A 21,627-nucleotide genomic window follows, 5' to 3' on the forward strand; every position below is an offset into this window, starting at 1 on the left:
ACAAAACTCATTAGGCTCCTCAACCAGAGCTCCCACTTGCTCCCACCTGATTTTACCTGGAGGAGAAGCTCTCCCTACCTGGAACACAAAACTCGTTAGGCTCCTCAGCCAGAGCTCCCACCTGATTTTACCTGGAGGAGAAGCTCTCCCTACCTCATCAATGCTCTTTTTCACTTCTGGCTTCTCAGTCTCACCACAGGCAAAGATCAGATCAGTCCCGAGGAGGCGGATGAACTCCAGCTCTTCGTGCAACCCATCTGTCTCCTCCTTGATAGTCTGCAGAGGCACAGCCACAGAGAAAAACCTTTATGATCAAACTCTCTTCCAAAATTGCTCCATGAACAGGAGGGTCTTTCCTGCTCCACTGCCCTGCACCTTGGCCAACAGCCCAACTCCAAACCCCGAGAGCAGAGTGCTGCTGCTGAGATGGTCGCACAGAACAATTCTGGAAATAACAAATCCTGAAATTTATACAATTTCAGAAGGCTCCTCTCATCTCTCTTTGTTTCAAGATTCCCAAATCTTGATTGTAACAGCATGCTGTCTTTTATACCTTCCCACAAAGTTTATGCTTTACTCATTAGTTACAACAGATCAACACAGTGTTCATTGGTACAGAGCAGTCCCCACCACTGTTTCCAGCTAACATCCAACTGCAGGTTTCTTTGCTTTATCTTTTCCTTCTTCTCAGTTTCCATGTCAACGACCTCGGCAGAACTCCTTGCAGGGGTAAACGTGAACCTTATCAGCTTCTTCTTCAGCTGACTCTCCCTGGCTCACAGAGCAGCTGTCAGCCCCTTCCACAACAGAGAGCAGGTGGCCACTTTTGTCACCAGCACCACCCTGCTCTGCTCCCACCTCTGGGACTAAAATAAGAACATCTGTATTTAGCTGCGAGCCTGAACTGTCCTGGCTGAAGATGTTGTTTACAGGAGATGTGTGTTTACAGGAGCGTTTTGTCAATACAGGAGTGAGGATTTTGAGGTTCAAAAGGTACAAACCAGAGCTGGAATGGTTATGAAAAGGGAGCAGCAAGGCTAAACTTAGCAAAGCATAAAGAAACATCCCTGCTCCTCAAGGCCTGAGTCAATTCAAATCCACCTGAAGTGGATTTTGCCACTTATTTGAAGCAACCAGCAACACACAAATCCAAACACTTATCTCTGGTCTGACCAAAATCTAAATATACTCTTCCCAAGCCAGCCAGCCTCTGGCTTGGGTTGGGAGCAGAGCCCTGCAAGCTTCCACATCACTCCAAGCAAGTGGGCACAGAGCTCTGACCACACAGAGCTCCATGTGCTTCCCAAAACAGCAGCAGATAATGTGATTTAAGGTGAAGGATATGTGAAATCCACTTCTGGCTTTTTCCTTGCAGCTCCAAACTGCAATGGAAATAAGTCTTCATAATCTGACTGACCACCCACAAAACTGATTTACCTCTGGCCACAGTCATGAGCTAAGATCTTCCCAATTCAGCAGATAAGCTGAGGGCAGACAAGCTCCAGACTGAGGAACAGCCCCACGGGCCTCACCTCTGCTGCTTCCACCTGCTGCTTGATGATGGAGGGGTCAATGCCCGGGCTCTCCAGGTCGTGGACAATGTCCTGGGTGTCCTTGATGGTTGTCAGGAGCGCTGCCATGTCGTACCAGAACTTCTCTGCAAGCTCCAGGACATCAAGGAACTTCATCTCCCGTTCCTCGGTCCGGGCTTTGATGTCTTCCCAGAAGAAAACCATCTGATCCAACTTGTCCTGGATGACTGTGGAAGGAAATTAAAGTGTCCAGTGAAGAAGGAAACCTTCTGAAAATGCAAGAGCATTTTGAAAACGCTCAGAAACAGCCAAGAGAATATCCAGAGGGGAATAAAGATGGCCAGGGCTATCAGAGCATTAACTCAGGGGGACGTGAGAAACTCCAGCTTGCAGAAAAGCCTTTATTTATGTGCAAGCTCGGGGCAAATTTGCCCACACACTCTCCCTCCAACAAACCTCTGTTCTGGCCACCTCTAGCATGAAGTCCCTGCTCACTCAGTGCATGAGCTGCCTGTTGATCTGCCAAGGAAGGTGCCAATTAGTGCCAATGGTGCTGACGGGCTTTTTGTGCTGGGGGATGTCCCTCCCCTCCATTAGATGCCGAAGCAACATCAACAAATCCTGTCCCAGGGGCCACCAACAAGAGGCCAGCTGGGCTGAGAAGCCACAAATGCTTCTTTTCTCTTCTGACTGATGGCACCCTGTCTGTTCCAGATGGAAGCAGGTCTCTCCATCCATCCACCCATCCATCCATCCATCCATCCATCCATCCATCCATCCATCCATCCATCCCACTCATCCTTGGTCCTAAAGCCAGGAGAACCTCCCAAATCCATACAGAGGACTCAACCTTGGTCCTAAGTCTAGAAGAACCTCCCACATCCATCCAGAATACTCATCCTTCCTCCTAAAACCAGGAGAACCTCCAAAACACACCCCCCCGTGACACCAAATCCTCGCCAGCAGTGATGGAGCCACGGTTTGGGGAGAAGTTGAGTGCTTAAATCCACCCAGAGCTACCTTTGGCTGCCAGGTCCTTATCAGCTCCCTGGGAGCGGGCGATGAGCTCCTCCCCACGGCGTTTGAGGGCCTCGAAGGAGGGCTGCAGCTTCTCCAGCTCCACCGTGGAGTTTTTGTTCTCGCTGATGCACTCCCGGATCTTGTCGACCTCGGCGGGGATCAGGGGCGGCAGCCGCAGGCGGGAGGAGAGGCTCTCCAGGGTCTCCAGCATGGGCTCGATCTTGTCGTGGAACTGGAGAGGAGCAGAGCCATTAGGGCAGGAGGGAGGGGACAAGGTGACACCACAGAGCTGCCAGCGTGAGCCACGGCCGCGAGCGCTGCGCCGCCTCGGAGAGGGGACGGACAAGGACGGCAGCAAGGACACCCCTGCAGCAGCAAGGACACCTCTGCAGCAGCAAGGACACCTCTGCAGCAGCAGTGACACCCCTGCAGCAGCAAGGACACCCCTGCAGCAGCAACGAGACCCCTGCAGCAGCAGTGACACCCCTGCAGCAGCAACGACACCCCTGCAGCAGCAAGGACACCCCTGCTCACACCTGCTCCAGCAGAGCCCACAGAGCACCCACAGACACCATGACCCAAACACGGCGGCACCCTAAAAATTCACTTTTTTTGCTGCTGTCTCTGTTTCGGTGGCTGGGCACAAAACCTCAGTGCTGGTTGAGGGAACACCCAGGCAAAAAAATGCTGCTGGAAAAGCGCCCGTGTTTGGTGCTGATGGGAACCTCCACGTGCTGCAAGGCCAATGGAAACCCATCCCAGTTTTTAGGGTCAGCAGGAGCTGCATGCGGGTGGGGAGGAGCTGCGGCCTCAAAAGCAGAACCAGAAAGCCAGGAGTGAGCGAGGAAGGGGGGTCTAGCAGGATTTATTGTTGGTTTTTTTTGAGAGAGAAGTCAACTTTGGCCTTAAAGATCCCAAACTGTCTCTGCTGGTGGGAAGGACACCTCAGCACTGGGGCCACTGTTGTCCCTCTCCCAGTTCCTACTGGGAACACACCGGTGCAGGTGCCCATTAAATCCCAGCAGAGAGGGGCTGGGGCTCTCGGTGCAAAGTTGATCAGGACAGGCTGGCTCAGCCAAGAAGCAGGAGCAAGCCAGCACATCCAGCTGGAGCAGTGTGAGCCCTTCCAAAAGCAAAACCTCTGCCCTGCAGGAAGCATTCCCAGCGGAAGCTGAGAGCAGGCACCAACGCAACCAAAGCCATCCCAAAAAAATGTGCTTCCAGCCCCACCCCCAGCATTAAATTTGAAGCGAGTTCTGCTGAGCTGTGCATGGACCAGAAATGAAAGTCTGGGTGTCAGATAGAATCAGGCCAGGGAGGGTAAATGGACATCTGTGGAGGGGGGGACTCGCTTACCTCCGAAATCTGCAATGGTGGGGCGCAGTCAACACAAGAATGAAATGGGACCATGTGGGGAGGACGGGCACAGGCAGCAACACACACAGACAACACATTCCACAGTGGGAGTGAGAGATGAGAGGGGAGGGGAATGTGGAGGGGGGGGGAAAAACTCGGAGTTAATACAAGTGCAAACCAAGAGAAGTGACTACACAATACAGGAATTAAGAAAATAAACACCCAGGACGTGACAGAAACCAACTGCGCTACGGTGACACGGGGTGAAATGAAACATAACTGGGGGTCATCAACCCTCAGCAACAGGAGCACTTCACCCCCTTTTCTGGACTTTACCACCTCCAGTCTCTGCCCTTCCTTTCCCATTTCTCCTCCTGCACTCCTGCACTCCCACTTCCTCAGGAGATGCCCAGACCCCGGAGACATCCGTTACCTCTCCCATACAAAGCATCCCATGGCTGCCCACTGCACTCACAGCTTATCAGAAGTGAAAATTATCTCTTCAAGCTCTTTCAAGGGGCCCTTCCAACCTTGGGTGGATGCCACAGCAGCCCCTTTGAACCAGCATCGTTACTGAGGTTGTAAAAATTTACAACCCTATTTACTGTGTGGAGCCTCAAAACGCCTTCTCCTCTGCTCCCACAGCCAGCAGGAAACTACCCTGGAGGTGCCTGACCACGTTATGCCTTATAAAGGGCTTTTACAGGGGGAATAAAACCACATTCCAAAGCACATGGCTCTCCCAGGGGGCTGTGAGAGGAAGATTCACCTCCCTGGCATACCTGGGTGGACTGTGAGAATGCCTCATCCAGCGCCAGGGCCCGCTGGCAAACCTCCTCCTTGATTTTGGCATACAAAGCCTCAGCCCTGGAGTATTTTTCCTGCACCATCTCCCCTTCCTCAGGGTTGAGGTCCTTGAGCTGAGGCCCGATTTTCAGCAGCTTGTCGATGTGAGGTTTGTGTTCAGCGATGGACTCTCTCAGTTGCTAGGGAATAGAGGGAAGGGGGGGAGAAAAAAAAAACACATTTGTTTAGAAATCTGCTGTGAGCCGCTGCCTATTTATTCCAAACAGCACTCCAAGAGCAGGGATGGTATCTGGGAGGAACTCACACCCTGGATTTCATGCCCCAGCATCTGCCAAGCACATGGCACTCGGCTCTTCCCAACATGGCTGTGGCACAGTGCCTGGCACGGGTCCTTCCCCAGCCTCTGACCCTCCCCACAGCTCCACGGGGGACCCCACTGGGAATTTTTTGCTTTGCAGTCTCTACCCTAAAAGCACAAAGTGGTTTTTTTTTTCCTGCCACGAGCAGGAAGGAGATCCAAAAGCAGCCAGGTTTCCTTGGAAGCAAGCTGAATTTTGGTAAGGAGCGCTCCAATATAACAAGAGATTTTCATGTGGCTGTTGCATTACACAAGCAAACCCCCTCTCAAAAAAAAAAACCAGAAAAGGGGGAAAATGGAGAAAAACTGAGAAGAAAAAGGTGCTCTTGCCCTCTGTTGACAGACAAGAGGTGCAAACTCTGCATCCTCTTACCCTCATGTCATCCTGCTGCTGCTTGAGCTGCTCGTGGTCGATGGCTGGGGGTGGCAGCTGGGAGATGAGGGCTTGGGTCTCCTCAATCCATGGGTTCAGCTCCTCGTAGGTCTCCCAAAACTGGTTGACCAGGACCTGGGCACGCTCCAAGCGGGCGTAGCGCTCCGAGTTGAGCTGGCTCACAGCCTCATACTGCTGCACCAGGGACTCGGTTTTCTCCTAAAAAAAAAAAAAAAAACCAGGGGGGAGAGTTATGGGGAGGGATGCAAAAGGGCCCAGGAAAAGGGATAGCTCCATGCTGAGAGCTGGAAGAGAAGGAGGTGCCTTTGGTGGCCTTCCACGTTGTAATTCCAATTAAAGCAGCCTCGGGAATCTCCCCCTCCCCATCCCCAAACTTTGCAATAAAAACAGGCAATAAAGGAGAGTCATAACTGTAAAGGGATTTCTGCTAGCACTGGTGGGCATTACTGAAGGTGGAGTAATTTTAAACTCCTTCAGCCCGTGCAAGGGCTCAGGATTCACCTCTCTGTTGCAGTAAATAGCAGAGGGGGCTCACCTGGAGAACAGCTTTTTGTTCCTCACCACAGGTGCCAAAGATCTCGCTGCGCTGGCTGAAGAGCTCATCCATGGAGTCTTTGTGCCGGATGATGTCGATGGAAAACGCCTGCAGGAAGGGAAAGGGGAGAGCTCAGAGCTGAGCCCAGCCTCCCCCCAGCCCATCCACAGCATCCTCCTGCCAAAGAGACCCTGCAAAACTCAGAGCAAGTATCCTGTGGCAAACTGAAAATCTGGCTGGGAATGCAGATTCCTGCCTGTTTTCCTCATCTACACCAACCTCTCTCTTTCAAAGACCCCAAAACAGCTCTTAAAATTAGGTATAATCCCCACCCAAGGTCCTCAGTGGAGGAAAAGCTCCATCACCCATTTGTTAGTGAATGTTATCCCACAAAATGATGCTCTCCAGAGCTGCATCCACCAATAACTTTGCCATTCCCAAGGTCCACGAGATTAACAGCGGGAAGCTGAGCTCAATTTAACTTAATGCTCGATGGTTCAATCCCCCCTCTCTTATAACACTGTCTGATTTTCCTTTTTTTTTTTCCTTTAATTTTAAATCCAATAAGCCTGCGTGCTGCTCTGATTGCCCAGGCAGAGGGAAGAAAAGGGCCGTTTATTTCAAGTGCATGTTCTTTCAGGCATGAGCTCATCTCAAAGATACACAGAAAAAAAAAAAACAAAAAAAAACCAACCCCTCCAGCACCTCTTTGTTCCACGTCTGGCTGCCGGGAGGGAACTGTGGAGTCCCTCACTGCAGGGAACAATGAGCAAAAAGCAAATGGAAACCACCCTCATTAATCAATATATACATTTCTCAAAACCCTTCCTGCTGCCAGCTCCGGTGAGACCCTGGCAGAGCTTGCTCTGGTGGCCACAAGGAAAGGCTTCAATGGGAGCAGTTCTCCCAAGGGAGACCAAAGCAAAGCACCCATCAAGCCCTAAATGGCTCCTGTGAACAGACAGGAAGCTTTTTCCTTGGGAAGCCCAGCACTTGGATGATTTACAGCAATTTTTTCCTTTGTTTGTTTTTCCTTTCACATCTCAAGGACAAGCGTTGCATCTCTGCTGCTGCTCTGAGCTCAGCACTGCACACCTCTGGGTAAAGCTGCTCCCCCAAAATGCATCCCATGACCCAAACTGGACCATCCCTCCTTGCTGCCCACCCCCCAGAACCCACCAGGGAGTGCACACAGACCTTCTGCACCTGCAGCTGAGCCGTTGTCTGGTCCTGCTCCAGGCGGATGGGACCCAGAGCCATCAGCTTCCTCTTGGTCTCAGCCACCCAGGCCAGCTCTGCATCAGCTGCCTGCTCATACTGGCACAGGGGAGAGGAGGGACACTGGTCAGTGCTGGGCAGCAGGGGTGGAGCACACGGGGAGCTGGGCACAGTGGGAATCACAGAGGGACCCAGCAGGGACAAACGCCTCACCCCAGTGTGTGGAGAAAGGGACAACTGGGGTGGGGCTCAGCTTTCTGACTGCATGCTGCCATTGTGGCTCCTGCAGCTGGTTTTGGGGCAAGCTGGAGCAGTCACCTCCCCCTACACCCTCCCTGCCTGCAGGGAAAGGGACATTTCTATAAACAGGAGCATTTCCTTTGCTCCTCCATGGAGGGAGGTCAGGTATTCCCAGCACTCCAGTCTGTGCAGGACAAGCCTTTTTGGGGAGGACTGTTGGCCTGGAACAAATCCCTGTGCTCTCCCAGCAGGGAATGATGTTTTCCCAGCTCTGACAGACACCCCTCACCAGTTTCACACCATCTACACCACCCCTGCAGGCAGAAGCTCACAGGCAGGACAACACAGTGCTGCTCCAGAGTTATCCCATCCCAAAACCACACACCAGGACGGGTCAGCCACCATCCCTGCTGCCACTGGGGGTCCATTCCTTGGCATTCCTGATGGAATCCATCCACACTGCTGCTGGGGTCCATTCCTTGGCATTCCTGATGGGATTTGCCCTTTGTCTGCCTGTGCTTGCCACCCCTCCCACTGCCAGGGCCCCATGTGACGAGCAGTGCCTGGCTGCTCGCTCCTGCTCTCCCAAGCAAACCCTGCAGGGGTTTTTCCCTCACCTGCTGAGACCTCTGGATAGCAGCATCGATCTCCTCCACCCTCTGCTTGATGGTGTCACTGACCAGCTTGTAGCGCTCGTTGGTGTCCGACACCAGCTTGTCCAGCCCCTCCCGGGCTCTCCAGGGAACCAGCTCCAGCAGAGCCCTGCTCACCTCGTTCACCGTGTCCAGGACGAGCCTGTGCTCCATCACCTCCTTCTTCAGCTCCTGTGGAAGGCACCCATGGATGATCTGTGTCCTTCCCAGTTCCTCCCAAATGCACCGTCCCGACCCAGGCTCGGCTCTCCCACCTTTTGCCGCTGCTGGAACTGGGGGATCTGCTCTCCAGCAGGGGATTGTGCCCCGCTGGAAGCCAGCTCCTCCTCCACCTTGCTCATCCACCCGGTGAGCTCCTCGTGGGTGGACTGGAATTTGGTGGCCAGCTGCCTGGCCTGCTCCAGCGTGCGCAGGGCCTTGGAGCTGGCGGCGGTGATGTCGGAGTAGCGGGTCTTGATCCCATCCAGCTTCTCCTGGATCAGCAGCACCTCCTCCCCTGCGGGACAGCAGCAAGGGGAAAATGATGCTGGGCTCTGGGGGCTGAAGGAGCCACCCCAGGAGGCTTCAGGAGCCACTTTCTCTGTCCTTCACTCTTTTAAACAGCGAATTCCAGCATGGCTTTTCTTTGTATTAATGCAGCCTGTTTTTACTAAGAGTTGACATCTTCCACCAGCTGAACATCCACCTCATCCCTGGGATGGGATGGGATGGGATGGGATGGGATGGGATGGGATGGGATGGAAGTGTGCTGCCAAGACTGGTTTTATCACAAGCCCCAAAGCCACCCCAACTCAGCTCTCAGCAACGTGTCACAGCTCCAAGAAAAAAGGGTCAGTTCACCCCTCGCTGCTGTTTCCAAGAGGACACAGAGCTGCCTGCCAAATCCTTTGTAATCACTCTTCCTGCTCCACAGCTCCCACAAGGACACAGGGCTGGACATCTGCTCTGAGCAGACCACATCTGAAGGAAACACAGCGCCCCGACCTCTCTTCCCACTCATAAACATAAACTCACACCCACGTGGCAACAGCCACAACTGCTCAGTCTGGGAAAGCAGTATTAGGAGAGGGCTGGGGGTATTTTTAACCTCTTTTCCATGTGATTTAGCAGCTGGCTGCAGTGAGAAAAGCCTCCCTCAGCACTGAGCATCCCCACAGCAGCAGTGGGAATCATCTGCTCCCCAAGCTGTGAGGTTGGGATTTTGGGACCAAGCAAATCCTAAGCTGGAGTGTTTGTGGCTTAGCATGCAAGTCTGGATGCAAACCAGCTACTCTGGGAGTTTCCAAAAGGAAATGAAGACCTGAGGGAGAAAAGCCTCCACCCAACACAGCATGGACTTCCCAAGGAAAAGCATGTGGAGGACGGATTCCCAGACCCCCCACATTTCCCAGAGTGTGCCAAGATCTCCTCTGTGTTACCTGTGGTTTGCTTCAGGAGAGCTTGTCCATTTCTAATGGCTTGGTCCACATTCTTCTTCCTGTTCACAATTTCCTCATTCAGAGCCTGAAGAAAAAGGCAAATTTGGGTTATCCTGCTGCAGGCAGGTCCCTGTGTCCTGCCAGCCAGAGATGCTGTGGGGAACATGAACTTCCCTACTGAGCACAGGCAGGCTGGACAACTCATCTGAAAACTGTCCAGTCATCCTGCTATGGGAATTATTGGGATTTCTGGGACTCAAAGGCCCGAATCTCAGAGCAAACCCAACCAACCCATTGGATCTGTGTCACCAAAGGACTCGCCCTTGTATTAGACAGAACCTCACTCTTGAAAAGAGCCTGCACAGCCCCAGGGAGCAGATGCAGAAGCTTCCTCAGTGGCCAGCCCAGCTCCAAAACCCACCAGACTTTTCCAGCTCTCAGTTTTGGAAACAGCATCCAGCTTTCTGAAGGCACAGGGTGGCCAAGCCGGCTCAGACACTGTTCACAAATCAAATGAACCACTTGAAGTTCCCCCGCCTTGAGAAACCCATTTTTTGGGGTGGGAGGCCCACAATTGTTGTTTGTAACACATGAAATCTCTTTACACTCCTCTCCAAGCCTCAGACAGACCCAGCAGCGGAGCGAGCTTCGCAAAATTAAAATCAGGCCAGAAACATAAACAAAACCAGATAAAATGCAACAAAACAAACAACATGGAAGAAAGAAAAGAAAATAAAAAAAAAAAAGGGGAAATACCAGCTGGTCGGCATGCTGCTTCTGCAGGACGTCCCGTTTGTAATCCTTTACGGACACTGAGCCCAGCTTGTCCTCCACCTCAGCCAGCCAGTTGAGCACTTCCACCTCCTCCTCCCCAAAAATCCTGGCGTTGGCCAGAGCCTGGTCCAGCAGTGCTGCCTTGCGGCCGCACCGCTCGCGGACCTCGCCGTAGCGGCTCTGCAGAGCCTCTAATTTCTCTGCCAGCAGCCTCTGCTCAGCAGCACAGCTCAGGGAGGACAGCGACTGCCCGACCCCCAGAGCCCGAGACACGTCGGTGGAGTGGCTCTCTATCTCTTCCTCGAGAGCCTGAAGGGTGGAGGGTAGAATGGACAACAGAAAGGGGTGGGGAAAAAAAAAATAAATGAGTGGAGAATGAGGGAAATGAAATAAACGCAACGTAAAAGGGGGAACGCAGCAATGAACGTAACTGAAAAATGGGAGACATAAAAGCCACCCCTGAATGGGTAAACTGAGTGGAAATTAAAAAGAAACACATGAATGGGAATGGTTTTTGCTAGCCAAATCTGCTGGGAGGTGCAAGGATACCAGTTTAATGTTTACCCACGCTGGTGGGCCAGGGCTTGCAGCCTTCTCTGTACATAAAACAGCCTGGATAACTCCTCCAGTCCTTGTTTGTGCCAAAAACCTCTCTGGTTGTGGTGGAAACAACCACTGAAGCAGGACCTGGCTCCAACCACCTCCTGCACAGGTCCTACCTTGTGGCGGCTGATCTGCTGCTGGATTTTGGCAGTCTGGGTGCCAATGGGCTCAGAGTTGGCCAGTTTCTTCTCTGTCACCGACAGCCAGTCGGACACGGGCTCCGTGGTTTCATGGAACTGCTTTGCCAGCACCAAGATATCCTCCAGCTGCTTCTGCCTATAAAAAGTAGTCATAAAATTAGAAGGAAATAATTGTTAGAGGCCAGGTCGGATGCGGCCCTGAGCGACCTGATCTGGTCTGGGGGAAGGTGTCCCTGCTCGCAGCAGGGGGCTGGAACAAGATGGTTTTTCATGTCCACTCCAACCCAAACCAGTCTGGGATTCTTAGGGTCAGTGAAAACACTAAGGAGCAGCTCGCAGTTGGAGCCAGGCATGGGAAGCAGCTTCAGGTATTTGGAAGAAGCAGCTTTGTTCAGAGCAAGGTGAGACACCATTGTCAGGCAAGCTACAATGGCAAAGATAAAAATCAATGTGGAGGAACTGCAAAATAAGCTTTTCCTGCAGCTGTGCCTTTAGTTTATTGCCCTGTGAAGGTAGCAGAAGGGCTTCCCCATTGTGCAGCTTTTCATGAAACAGTTTGAGATGGAAAGGACCTTGAAGATCATTTAGTTCCATTTGTTCCATCCCTATCACTGTCTTGGAGATCCCTCAGCTTGTGGCCAGGCTCTTGGTCTTTCAGAGCTTCTGGTTAAAGACAATCCTGGATGGACAGTCCTGGATGGATAGTCCAGCTTGCTGGCAATGACTGAAAACATGGAGAAAGGTCCAATCTGGCCTCAGAAGTGACTTCATAACCTCAAACATCAGCTTAGGTAGAAATAAGTAACTCATAAACAAAATTCTGGCAGCATAAAGGTGTCAACAGGATGTTGCTAAACGTTAAAGCTTACAGGAATAAAAATAACATCCCTCCCCTGCAGGGAAATTATTTAATCTCAGCTCTTCCCTGCCATTGTAAACCACTGCTATCAGCACCAGCCTTTGATTCCTCATGTTTTCCAGCTGTTTCCAGGATGTATCTGCACCGAAATCTCCGCCGGCTTCCCGAATGCTGTCACCCCAGGCTCCGGGGCACCGTGACCCGTGGCACGAGCTGGTGCCAGCGCTCTCACCTGGCAGCTGCCCTGCCCAGCAGCCCTTCCCAGTGCCGTGCCAGGCTCTCCAGCTGCCCCACGATCTTGTCGCGGTCCGCGGGCTCGGCCGCCTGCGCGATCCGGTCGCCCTCCGCCTGGATCATCTCCACCGTGGCTTTGCGGTCGTCCAGGAGGCGCTGGAGCAGCTTGGGGGAGGCAAAGGAAATGGGGAAGTTGGCAGATTGGGGCAGCAGAACCAGATCCAGCCCTTGGAGGGGTCAGATCTCTAATTGTGGCTCAGAAGTGCTGCCAGTACCGGGCACGGCTCCGCCTTCAAAGCCAGTTCAAAAAGTTATAGAGCTATATTATATTGTTATATTGTATTACATTATAATAATCACATGCTTTGATTTGGGCGGCCCTGAAGTGGTCAAGCAGCTGGACAGGGTGATCATTGTAGGTTCCATCCAACTGAAATTTCATTTCATCTATTCTATTCTATTCTATTCTATTCTATTCTATTCTATTCTATTCTATTCTATTCTATTCTACTCTACTCCATTCCATTCCATTCCATTCCATTCCATTTTCCTTTACCTTTTCACTTTCCCCTTTTCTTTCCCCTTCCCTCTCTTACACTACTCAAGATCCAAACCACTTCTGTGCTAGAAGAGTTTTCCGAGTCTTTCCCACCAACCCCCTCCAACTTATCAAGTTTTTAACTTCCACTTGAAGCACATTTCCTCTTCCAACCTCCACACGTCAGACCAAGCCTGGGTAAGAATTCATTTCTAAAATATTTCCCCATGACCACACTTGACCTCCCCTCCTCCCACTCCAAGGGCAGGCGCCGACCCCGGGCTGTTATCTCAGCAAACACCGGCACACCTTGGGCCTGCTCTCACACTTTGTAACGTTCCCTTTGTCCAAACACCCAAAACAGGCCCTGCACCACCACCAGCTCGCTCCTGACACAGCAGAATTATCAGCACAAAGCAAAACTCAGGGCTGGAAAAACATGGCCAACCAGCAAAACCAACTTCAAGAGGCAGGGGGAGAACGAAGGGACGCGGTGATTTAGGAGATCGTTGAGTGTGGGCAAACTGTTCACTACATTGGGATGTGAGGAATTGAGATCCACCAGGAGAGAAGCATGGACATCCCAGCTGGACCCCCAAAATATTGTCTGGCTGTCCTGAGCTCCCCTCCCACAGAACCACCCAGTGCTCACTCACCTTCTGCTCTTGGATCTGGGCTTTCACCACCTTGTACTCAGCAGAGGGAGGTTTCTGGTTGGAGATGAGCTCCTCAGTGTCTGCCAGCCAGCTCAGCAGTGGCTCCAGGGCATCCTGGAACTTCCCGCAGTGCAACAGGGCCTCCTGCAGCTGGGCCACTCGCTGGGCCACCTGCACCCCAAAAACAACCCCACTGCAGTGTCAGGCACTGGCACCGGAGCCTCAGCTCCCTGCCCGTGATCCCCTCCTTCCCCCAGATCCCAGAAAAACCAGGGACAGCCCCTCCCCATGCTCCCACCTTCTTGTTGAGGGTGTTCCAGCGGGTGTTGATTTCTTCCATGTCATGCTCCAGCCCTTGGACATCACAGTTTTTCCCGGCACTTTGGATGAGTCCCTGACCAACTCCATTGACTTGCTGCAGCTTCAGCTGGAGGGGATCCACTTGCTCCTTCTGGAATTGCTGTGGGGTGGAAAAGGTGGGAGAGAAAAGGTGATTTATAAGCTGTGAGCTGCTCTTCCAGCTGCTCAGTCTTTCCATGGATACAACAGGCTTTCCTCTCTAGGGAAGATGCAGTAGCCACTTGCACTGATTTTATTGGAATTGTGCAAGTTTGTCTAAACTCCTCCCTTGCCTTGACCTAGTGACACAGATGTCACAGGAATCTGCTGGTTTGGAGCACAACTCAGGGTCTATCCACACCCACCTCTGGTTTTAAATGGGTAAATCCCATTTTTCCTGGGAAAACCACTGGAGTGAGGTAAAAAAAAGAGAAAACTGAGGAAGAAATGAGAGCATCGGCTCCGACTCGCCATCAGATTGGGAAATAATGCTCCTGGGGAAAAACCCCAAGCAATTCTCACAGTGAAGCTATTGAGAACAGAGACCTGACATCATATGAGTTTTGTTAACCACGAAATTACAGGCAGCGAGGAGCTCGCTGTATTTCGAAAGACAAAGGCAATAGGCAATTAATGTGCGAGTCGTTTACCACGGATTTGGCACGGTCCTGCCTGGGAATCCTGTGGGGAAAAGCTTTCTAAACCAAAAAAGATTTGATAGGGAAGGGGGAGGAGAGCGAATGAAGCTCCCCATTGTCAGGAGAGGCAGCAGGGAGAATCCTGTTTCTCCGGAGGAGATAAATGCTCTTTATCAGAGCTGGGGATCTGCTGGAACCACGCGCCCGTCCCTCTGCAGTCCTTCCCCACCAGTCCCAAGGGACAAGCCAGCCCTGTTCCCCACAGCAAACACCCCAAAAATAGGGAGCAGATTCCTGGCTCACTTTGCTCCCCTGGCCCAGGAGCTCATGCAGAGCACGGGTCACCCCGCAGCCGGCGCTGGGCAGCAGCACAGCCCTTGGCCCTGTCACGACGTTTTCCCGTTGGGAAGCAGAGGGGATGGCAACCAGCCACCTGCTCCTTGTGCCCAAGAATGCACGGGCACTGCCTGCACTGAAAAATTCCCACTTGGATGCAAGATCTCCCCCAGCAGAGCAGCAGCTCGTGGAGGACACGGCTCGCTGCGCCCGGCAACCGCTTGGCTCCGGAGGAGCACGAAGCAAAACCCCCTAAAAACACCAAAATCCCTCAAAACACACAGGCACGGCTCCCAGCCTGAGCAAGAGGCACTGCTTTGACTTCCCCTGCCTCATTTCCAAAGGAAAGAAAAGCTACTTTTTCCCAGCAGAGCTCAGCAACCGGAGGGCAAGGAGGTCCCTCCAGGACATGAGAGAAGGGTGAGCTGGCAGACACTGTCCAGAGCTGTTTGCTCATGGAGAATTCTGCCACGGTTATAAGAAATAAATGGGGACTTGGAATCACCAATTCCTGGGCTGTTCTCCTGTTACTGTTTATATATGGAGCTGCTGGGTACAAGAGCCAAACCCACAAAAGGATCAGGCTGATAAGCCTGGCATGCCAGGCTGGTCTGAGCTCTCCATGTACTGCAAAACAAACTCCAAAGGAGCCAGGCAGGGAAGGAGCCCTGTGGAAAAGCCTGGATGATCCAACCAGGGGTACCTGCAACACAGGTATCAGCCAGACTGAGAGCCCAGAGTTCCCTGAGGAGCCTGACAAAAATAATCCCAGCAACAGCCCGAGGGTGAGCGTGTCCAACACACTTGTTTTCCTTTGCTCATAAAAGATTCCAGTGATTTAGCTCATTAACCTCACTGTGACTCAGCTTGGAAACAAATATTTAACGACTCCCCTTTGCTGTGGAGCAAGGTGTCCTGCCCTGGGAAAGAGCTGGACAGACATTCTGGGAGAGCAGAAGGACATCTGCTCCACCACACCTCCTCCTCACTCCCAGAAAGGCTTCCCAAAGCTTTCTGCTTTCTGCTTCCCAAAGCTTCCCTTGCTTTCTGCTTCCCTCATCTCCCTTAACCCCTCTGCTGCTGGATGTGGAATTCCAGTAAGCATCTCCAGCAATGCTTGGAGCAAGGGGAAGGTTTGTGGGGTTAACAATCAGAGGTGCTGAACCTAAAATAAGGATCCCCCCCACACTGAATTTCAAGCAACAAAAACAACTATGGCAAGAACCCAATGGTTTTTCCCTCACCCAGGTCCCCCTCTGGGTGTCCCAGCCCGTGCTCACGTGGACCCCCATGTGAAACCACCTCTCCAAGCCCCTCCACGTGCATATCTCGAAGGGGTGGTACAGCCCAAAGGATGAGTAATTGCCACCAAATCGGGATTTTTGGTGCTGACTAACTTCTGATGTCTCCTTAGTGATATTTCTCCTAATCCAGATGGCAGGAAATCAGTACTCGGCTGTGGGAACTCCAGCACCGAGGTCTCTCCAGGCAAGAGCCACGAGCAACACAAATCCCCAAACACCAGAGAGAATCTGAGCCCCTTCCCGAGCACCTTCTGAGCCTCAGCACCTCAATGCTCACAGAAAAAAACTACAGACAGCGATGACTGCACGGGGCAGGAATTGCTTGCACTTAATTCGTTTTACAGGTTTCTCTTTCCTGATATATTTTCTGCTTCAAAGATGGGAACTCCCTGCCAGGAGCCAGCGAGAAGGTTTTTCTAAAGTCCGTGATTTCCATCTGAGTGACCATAATGTACTTTAATAAGCCAAAAAAGTGCAAGTCAACATTTCAGGTCATCGAGCAGCGAGAATCTTTTGCCTCCCTTACTTACACAATCACACAATTCCCCCCCCCCCACCCCCCCCCAAAAAAAAACTTTTTTCCCTGCCAAATTCAAGCCGATCTCAGGAGGGAGAAGGCTGTTTGGAAGCCCAGATCGTGCGTTACTGAGCGGGCTCCCACCTCCCACCCATCCCTGGAGTGCAAAATAAAGCGATTTCTGCGCCTGAAGCCCCGGCTGCGGGAGCCTGAGCAACAAATACCTCGTTATCTGGAACGAATCCATCTGGGAGAGCAGGGGGCCCTTCTGCCATGGCAGCGGCGCCGAGGGGTCCCTCCGTGCCTGATGTCCCCTGTCCCTCGCTGGGACAGAGGGAAAGGGCACCCCCACAGCTGCGGGGACGGAGGGGGCCCCTCAACGCAGCCCTGGGGAGGGTTTGTGCCCTGGCTGCTGTGGCAAAAGGTGTCCCCAGCAGTTCTGGGGTGGTGGGACCTTCTGGGAGGGGTGAGAAGGCACCAGGGGGACCCTCCCATGCTGCCACCCCTGCTGCAGGTAAGCTGGAAACGGGGTCATCCTCCAAAGCCACCACTTCAGCGGGCAGGTGCTCCAGGACGGGTGGCACAACCATGATGGCAAAGTCATCTGTGTCCCCCAAGGACACCACCAATGGCACGGGGTCACCACTGAGGTCCCTGGCAGCCGAGGCGAGTGGCTCGGCCGCTGGTGGTGGCACAGTGGCAACAGGCACGTCAGCAAAGGGTGGTGGGGCTTCCAGAAGCTCCTCCACCATCAAGGGCATGGCAGTGGTGGTGGCTCCTGGAGGTTCCTCAGCATCCATGGTAGGATCCCCGGTGGCTGGTGGCACCCCCTGAGCCTGGGGCTCCAGGACAGCCACATCTCCTGCTGAAAGTGGGTGGGTTGGAGCAGAAAGCTCCCCAAAATCCCATGGGATGGCAGGCCCTGCAATGGACAATGTGCCAGGAAGCTCCTCAGGGGTGGCTGGGCTGGTGGGACATGGGACCTCCCAGCTGGGGGCAATAAATAAGTCCACATCTCCTGGCTGCAGGACGGCTGCTGGTGTCCCCCCATGTGTGACAGCCACCTCCACTGGGCACCCCTCTGTGTGGGCAGCCCCTTCCAGCGACAGGGCACGGCCAAGGGAAACCATTTCCCATGGGAGGTCCTCAGCAGGCACTGGGAATGTTGTCGGAGCCTTGGAGCCTGGCTCTGATGCAGAGCCAGCGTGGAAAGGCCGCAGAGAACCACAGCAAACATCCCCACTCCCTGCTGGATGAGTCCAGCCCTCAGCTCCACTCCCTGATCCCAAATCTGTGGCTTCATCCTCAGAAACCAGTTCTGGGACATCCCAGTCGGCGACCTCAGTCCTTCCAGGCAGAAGGTGATGGGTCCTGAACGGATCCATGCCCTCAGTGCCAGCCTGGCTGTGCCGTGGGGGGGACCCCAGCTCCTCCATCGCTGTGTCTGGGGCTGGGGGCTGGCAGGGGGACACTCGGCCAGGACAGGTCTCCTGGGGAAGCAAGTCTTGGTTATCTTCACCCCACCCCACCGGAGCACTGGGGTACCCCTCTCCCCCCAGTCCAGCAGCTGGATGTGCCCCTGTGCCAGGACACAGCACCCCACCAGCCACAAACTCGGGGTCCACGAGTGGGTCAGGGTCAACCTCGCCCAGCAGCGCTGGGGAGCACTCCAGGAGGGACCCCAGCCCTGCCATGGCCACGGGGCTGGGGGAGGCCCCTCCGTCCGAGTCCGTCGGGGTGACAGCCAAGGTGTCCCTTTCTGAGAAGGGCTCTGTCAAGGGCTCCAGAGTGCTCAGCACCTGTGAGCTGCAGGTGACATCAAAGTCCTCCAGATCTGACACCACGGCAGAGTCCGAGGCGCTGATATCCAAGGGGGCCCTGTGCTGACCCCCTTCAACCACCAACCCAGCCAGTTTGGCCGAATCTGGGTCCAGCCCCTCTGAGTCCATTGGGGACATCTGAATCTCCAGGCAGCTGGGGACAGCTCCATCACCCCCGTCCTCATTCAGGCACTGCTCTTCCAGCTCCAGGAACATCTGCACCGAGTCCGTGTCAGACAGCTCAGGGCCCGTGGGGCTGGTTGAGCGCTCCAAAACTGGAGCAAAGTCCTCAACCCCACATTGCACCGCCACATCCTCCGTGCAGCACGCACTGCCACCAACCCCAGGGGACGTGCAGGACTGGGAGGTCCCCGGGCTGGGGGCAGAGCCATCCTCTGGAGCAGTGAATTGTTCCCTTTCTTCAGAAATATCTGCCAAGCAACAGCTCCTCTTCTCCTCTGCCACCAGAACAGCCTTTCCTCTCTCTGACAGCGTCGCCTCCTCCCACTCCTCCATCATCACCCAGCGCTCGTCCTCCTCAAATCTCAGCTCAGACTCCGTTTTCTCCCTGAGATTGGAGGTGATGAGAATATCCAGTCCCGTATCCAGCAGCTCTTCACTAAGGCACGGAGAGAGGTTGACGTTCTCCACTGTAGAGTCCGACTCTGAGGCCTCCAGGGTCTCCTGGTGCCCATCGTTGAAGTTCCCCCTGATAAAATTCTTCCTGGCTCGTGGCCAGGTGGCACTGGGGAGCCGGCAGGCCCTGGCCAGGTCCTTGCCACGGCTGTCACCGGCGTTCAGCAGGGCCTGGCGCTCATCCCGGGGACCTCCATAGCCATCCACGCTGAACTGCTTGGCCACTAGAGCCTCTGCCGTGCCAGATGACTTGGAGACGTGCTCCAAGGTGAGAGACTCCGACATGGGCTCGCCGTGGTCGGGCTGGCCCGGCTGCTCGGCCAGCATGGCACTGGAATCCCGCTTATCCCGCAGGGAAGGGTTGGAAGCGCCCGCCTCCGACACCTCGCTGAGCGAAGCCCCCATCCTTTCGGCAAATTCGGTGAAGTTGGGCGGCATGAAGGACTTCCACGAGCGCCGGTTGACGTTCTCCTTCTTCTCGGGGTTCGGTCGCCTCTTTGGCGGAGCCGGCGCCGGCTTGGAGACGTCGCTGCTGAGCTTCAGCTGGTCGAAGATGACTCGCTCGTCCAGCTTCTTGGGCTCTGGTGGCCTGGACTCGAAGACGTTGGCAGCTCCCAGAGTCCCGTTGCTGGAGATGGTGCTGCCATCCCCCTTGCCCAGGGTGCTCTTGGAGAGCTGGTTGAGCTTCGATCCCTGATCGATCTGCTCGTTAATTCTCATGGTGTCGTATATCGATCTCTGGGGCACGTAGCAATCCTCTATATAACCATCCTCATCCTCGCCCTTCCCCAGGCAAGTGCGGTTCTGCCGTAAACAGTCTGGCCGGCTCAGTGGTTTGCCCATACTCTCGTCCTTATGGCAACCTTTCGCCCGCCACGGCAGGAAGCATCACAGGGCCAGCAGGTCCCAAACCCGCCGCCGGGGCAGCCTCTAATCCCAAACTGACACTACGGGGATGGGAAGGCTCAGCAGTCCCGACCGGCAGTCCCGAGCAGTGAAACAACCCATCTCATCCCCCCGGCCGCGCTAAAAAACCCCATCCATCAGCGGATCATCCAAAATCCAACAGCTCCGGTAAAATATTCCAAGCGGTTCGCGACAGAAACGGCGGAAGAGTTTGAAGCTCTTAAATTATCCCGTCCGTTCTTCTTTACTAACAAAGGCACTGCTTGTCCCGGCCGCTCCCGGCTGGCAGGGGCGAGCGGCTCCGCGCGTTTTCTGCCCAGCTCCGAGCGCCGTGGAAGTCCAGCTGGTCCGAATTAGCCTCTCCTCCCGACTCTCGTGTTTTCATTTGAACCGAGCTTGTCAGCGGATATTCGTACAACTTTAAACACAGGAAGTTCTTCATTCAGGGCAAACTCGGAGGTTTCCTGTCTCAAAAACATGATGGCATTGTCGCTGCCGTCACCTCGCCCGGTGCCACCGGCAGTGGCGGAACCCCCAAAATCCAGCCGGTGGGTGCGCGGCGGTGGCGGCACGGCCGCGGAGTCCGGAGGTGGAGGAAGGCTGCTGGGTCTTCGCTTTATTATTTTTTTTTTTCGCTTTCTCCCCAGGAAAAAAAAAAAAAAAAATTGGCTATAAAACGCATCCAAAAATGGCAAAGGGACGGAGCGGGATGGAATCCCCTGAGTTGCCTCCGGGAGCCGACGGGGGGGACGGGGAGCAGCCGCGGCTGGAGGCGGCTGTTGCCGCTGCTGCTGCTGCTTCTTCTTCTTCCTCCTCCTCCTCCTGCTGCTGCTGCCGGCCCCGCTCGCACTAACTTTCCCGGCGGCCGGTGTCGGGCTGCGGCGGCTCCGCGCCACCGGGCGGCCCGGCCATGGCGGGGCGGGGGGCGGCTCCTCCTCCTCCTGTTCCTGCTCGTCCTCCCGCTCCCGGCCGCCGCCTCCCTCTCTCCTTCCCGCCGGCGGAACAAAAGGCCGAGCCGCACAGCCTCCCGCACTCCCCCCCCCCGCACCGACCCCCCCACCAACACCGGCCCCGGGAAGGGGGGACCGGAGCGCGACCCGGCTGGGGAACGGGGGGGATGCTCGGCGGCAGCGCGGGGGTGGCGCCCGCCCGCCCCGCCGGGGACGGCTCCTCCTCCGGGGGGAGGCGGCAGCCCCCGACAAAGAGCAGCAACGCCCTGGCTCGGCGGAGGCTCCGGCGGAGGCTCCCACCGCCACCGGCCCCGCTCGCCCGGCCCTTTGTCCGCTGTTCCCCGAGCCGGAGCTGGCAGGGAGATGGTGGCACCTCCCCGCACGTCGGGTGTCCCTGCTCCTCACACCCGCCCTCGCACAAAGAACCGAGTTTGGAATTCGCCGGAGAAACCAGCCCGAAACACCCCCAAAGTACCAATTCTGCCTTTCCCCCATCGCTCTGCCAAAAAGCCACCCGCAACTTGCCACCGTTCCCCTCGAGCACTGCAGGCTCTTTTCCTAAAAATCATGATTTTTATAGCCCCAGCTCTTGGGTAGCATCCTGCTCCTCCCATCCTGAGTCCTGTCACCCTCTTTTCCTCCCCCAAACCCCCTTGGGTTTAAGAGATGGGGAACATTGGAAGTGGGGAGGGAGGCAGCCCGGGCGCGTGAATCACCGCTGCAAAGTGATGCTGAGGGAAGTCACAGACTTGGGAGAGAAAACAGGAGGGTTGGGAACAGCCTCCACGCATCTCCAGGCAACAACCCGCCCCACCAGCCACCCGGCCTGCTACTTTGGGATGAATT

At 54.6% G+C, this 21,627-nt stretch overlaps 2 protein-coding genes across 12 annotated transcripts in view; both read right to left on the bottom strand.

Annotated features, from left to right (window-relative positions):
• MACF1 (microtubule actin crosslinking factor 1) overlaps positions 1-21,627 on the bottom strand; it is a 133,453-nt gene that overhangs the window by 19,822 nt on the left and 92,004 nt on the right. For all 11 annotated transcript variants that reach the window (XM_041417345.1, XM_041417344.1, XM_041417349.1 and 8 more), the window contains 16 exons: positions 13,634-13,795; positions 13,336-13,506; positions 12,140-12,306; positions 11,025-11,184; positions 10,288-10,614; positions 9,532-9,616; positions 8,368-8,609; positions 8,078-8,284; positions 7,200-7,319; positions 6,003-6,110; positions 5,447-5,665; positions 4,691-4,894; positions 3,909-3,917; positions 2,553-2,784; positions 1,533-1,759; positions 154-276 (listed from right to left, as the gene is read on the bottom strand). In XM_041417345.1, the coding sequence (XP_041273279.1) occupies positions 154-276; positions 1,533-1,759; positions 2,553-2,784; positions 3,909-3,917; positions 4,691-4,894; positions 5,447-5,665; positions 6,003-6,110; positions 7,200-7,319; positions 8,078-8,284; positions 8,368-8,609; positions 9,532-9,616; positions 10,288-10,614; positions 11,025-11,184; positions 12,140-12,306; positions 13,336-13,506; positions 13,634-13,795 (2,763 nt within the window). The remainder of the gene's footprint in view (positions 1-153; positions 277-1,532; positions 1,760-2,552; positions 2,785-3,908; positions 3,918-4,690; positions 4,895-5,446; positions 5,666-6,002; positions 6,111-7,199; positions 7,320-8,077; positions 8,285-8,367; positions 8,610-9,531; positions 9,617-10,287; positions 10,615-11,024; positions 11,185-12,139; positions 12,307-13,335; positions 13,507-13,633; positions 13,796-21,627) is intronic.
• On the bottom strand, positions 16,544-20,725 carry KIAA0754 (KIAA0754 ortholog). Its single transcript, XM_041417352.1, has one exon. It carries the CDS (start codon positions 19,766-19,768, stop codon positions 16,595-16,597), a length of 3,174 nt encoding a protein of 1,057 aa, XP_041273286.1. The 5' UTR covers positions 19,769-20,725; the 3' UTR covers positions 16,544-16,594.

This window comes from Onychostruthus taczanowskii, unplaced genomic scaffold, assembly GCF_017590055.1.
Source record: "Onychostruthus taczanowskii isolate IOZ18803 unplaced genomic scaffold, ASM1759005v1 scaffold56, whole genome shotgun sequence".
Taxonomy (NCBI): domain Eukaryota; kingdom Metazoa; phylum Chordata; class Aves; order Passeriformes; family Passeridae; genus Onychostruthus; species Onychostruthus taczanowskii.

Bases quoted from the DNA above. Each gene is read 5' to 3' on its own strand.
- KIAA0754 (XM_041417352.1), bottom strand. From the start codon at position 19,768: ATGGGCAAACCACTGAGCCGGCCAGACTGTTTACGGCAGAACCGCACT.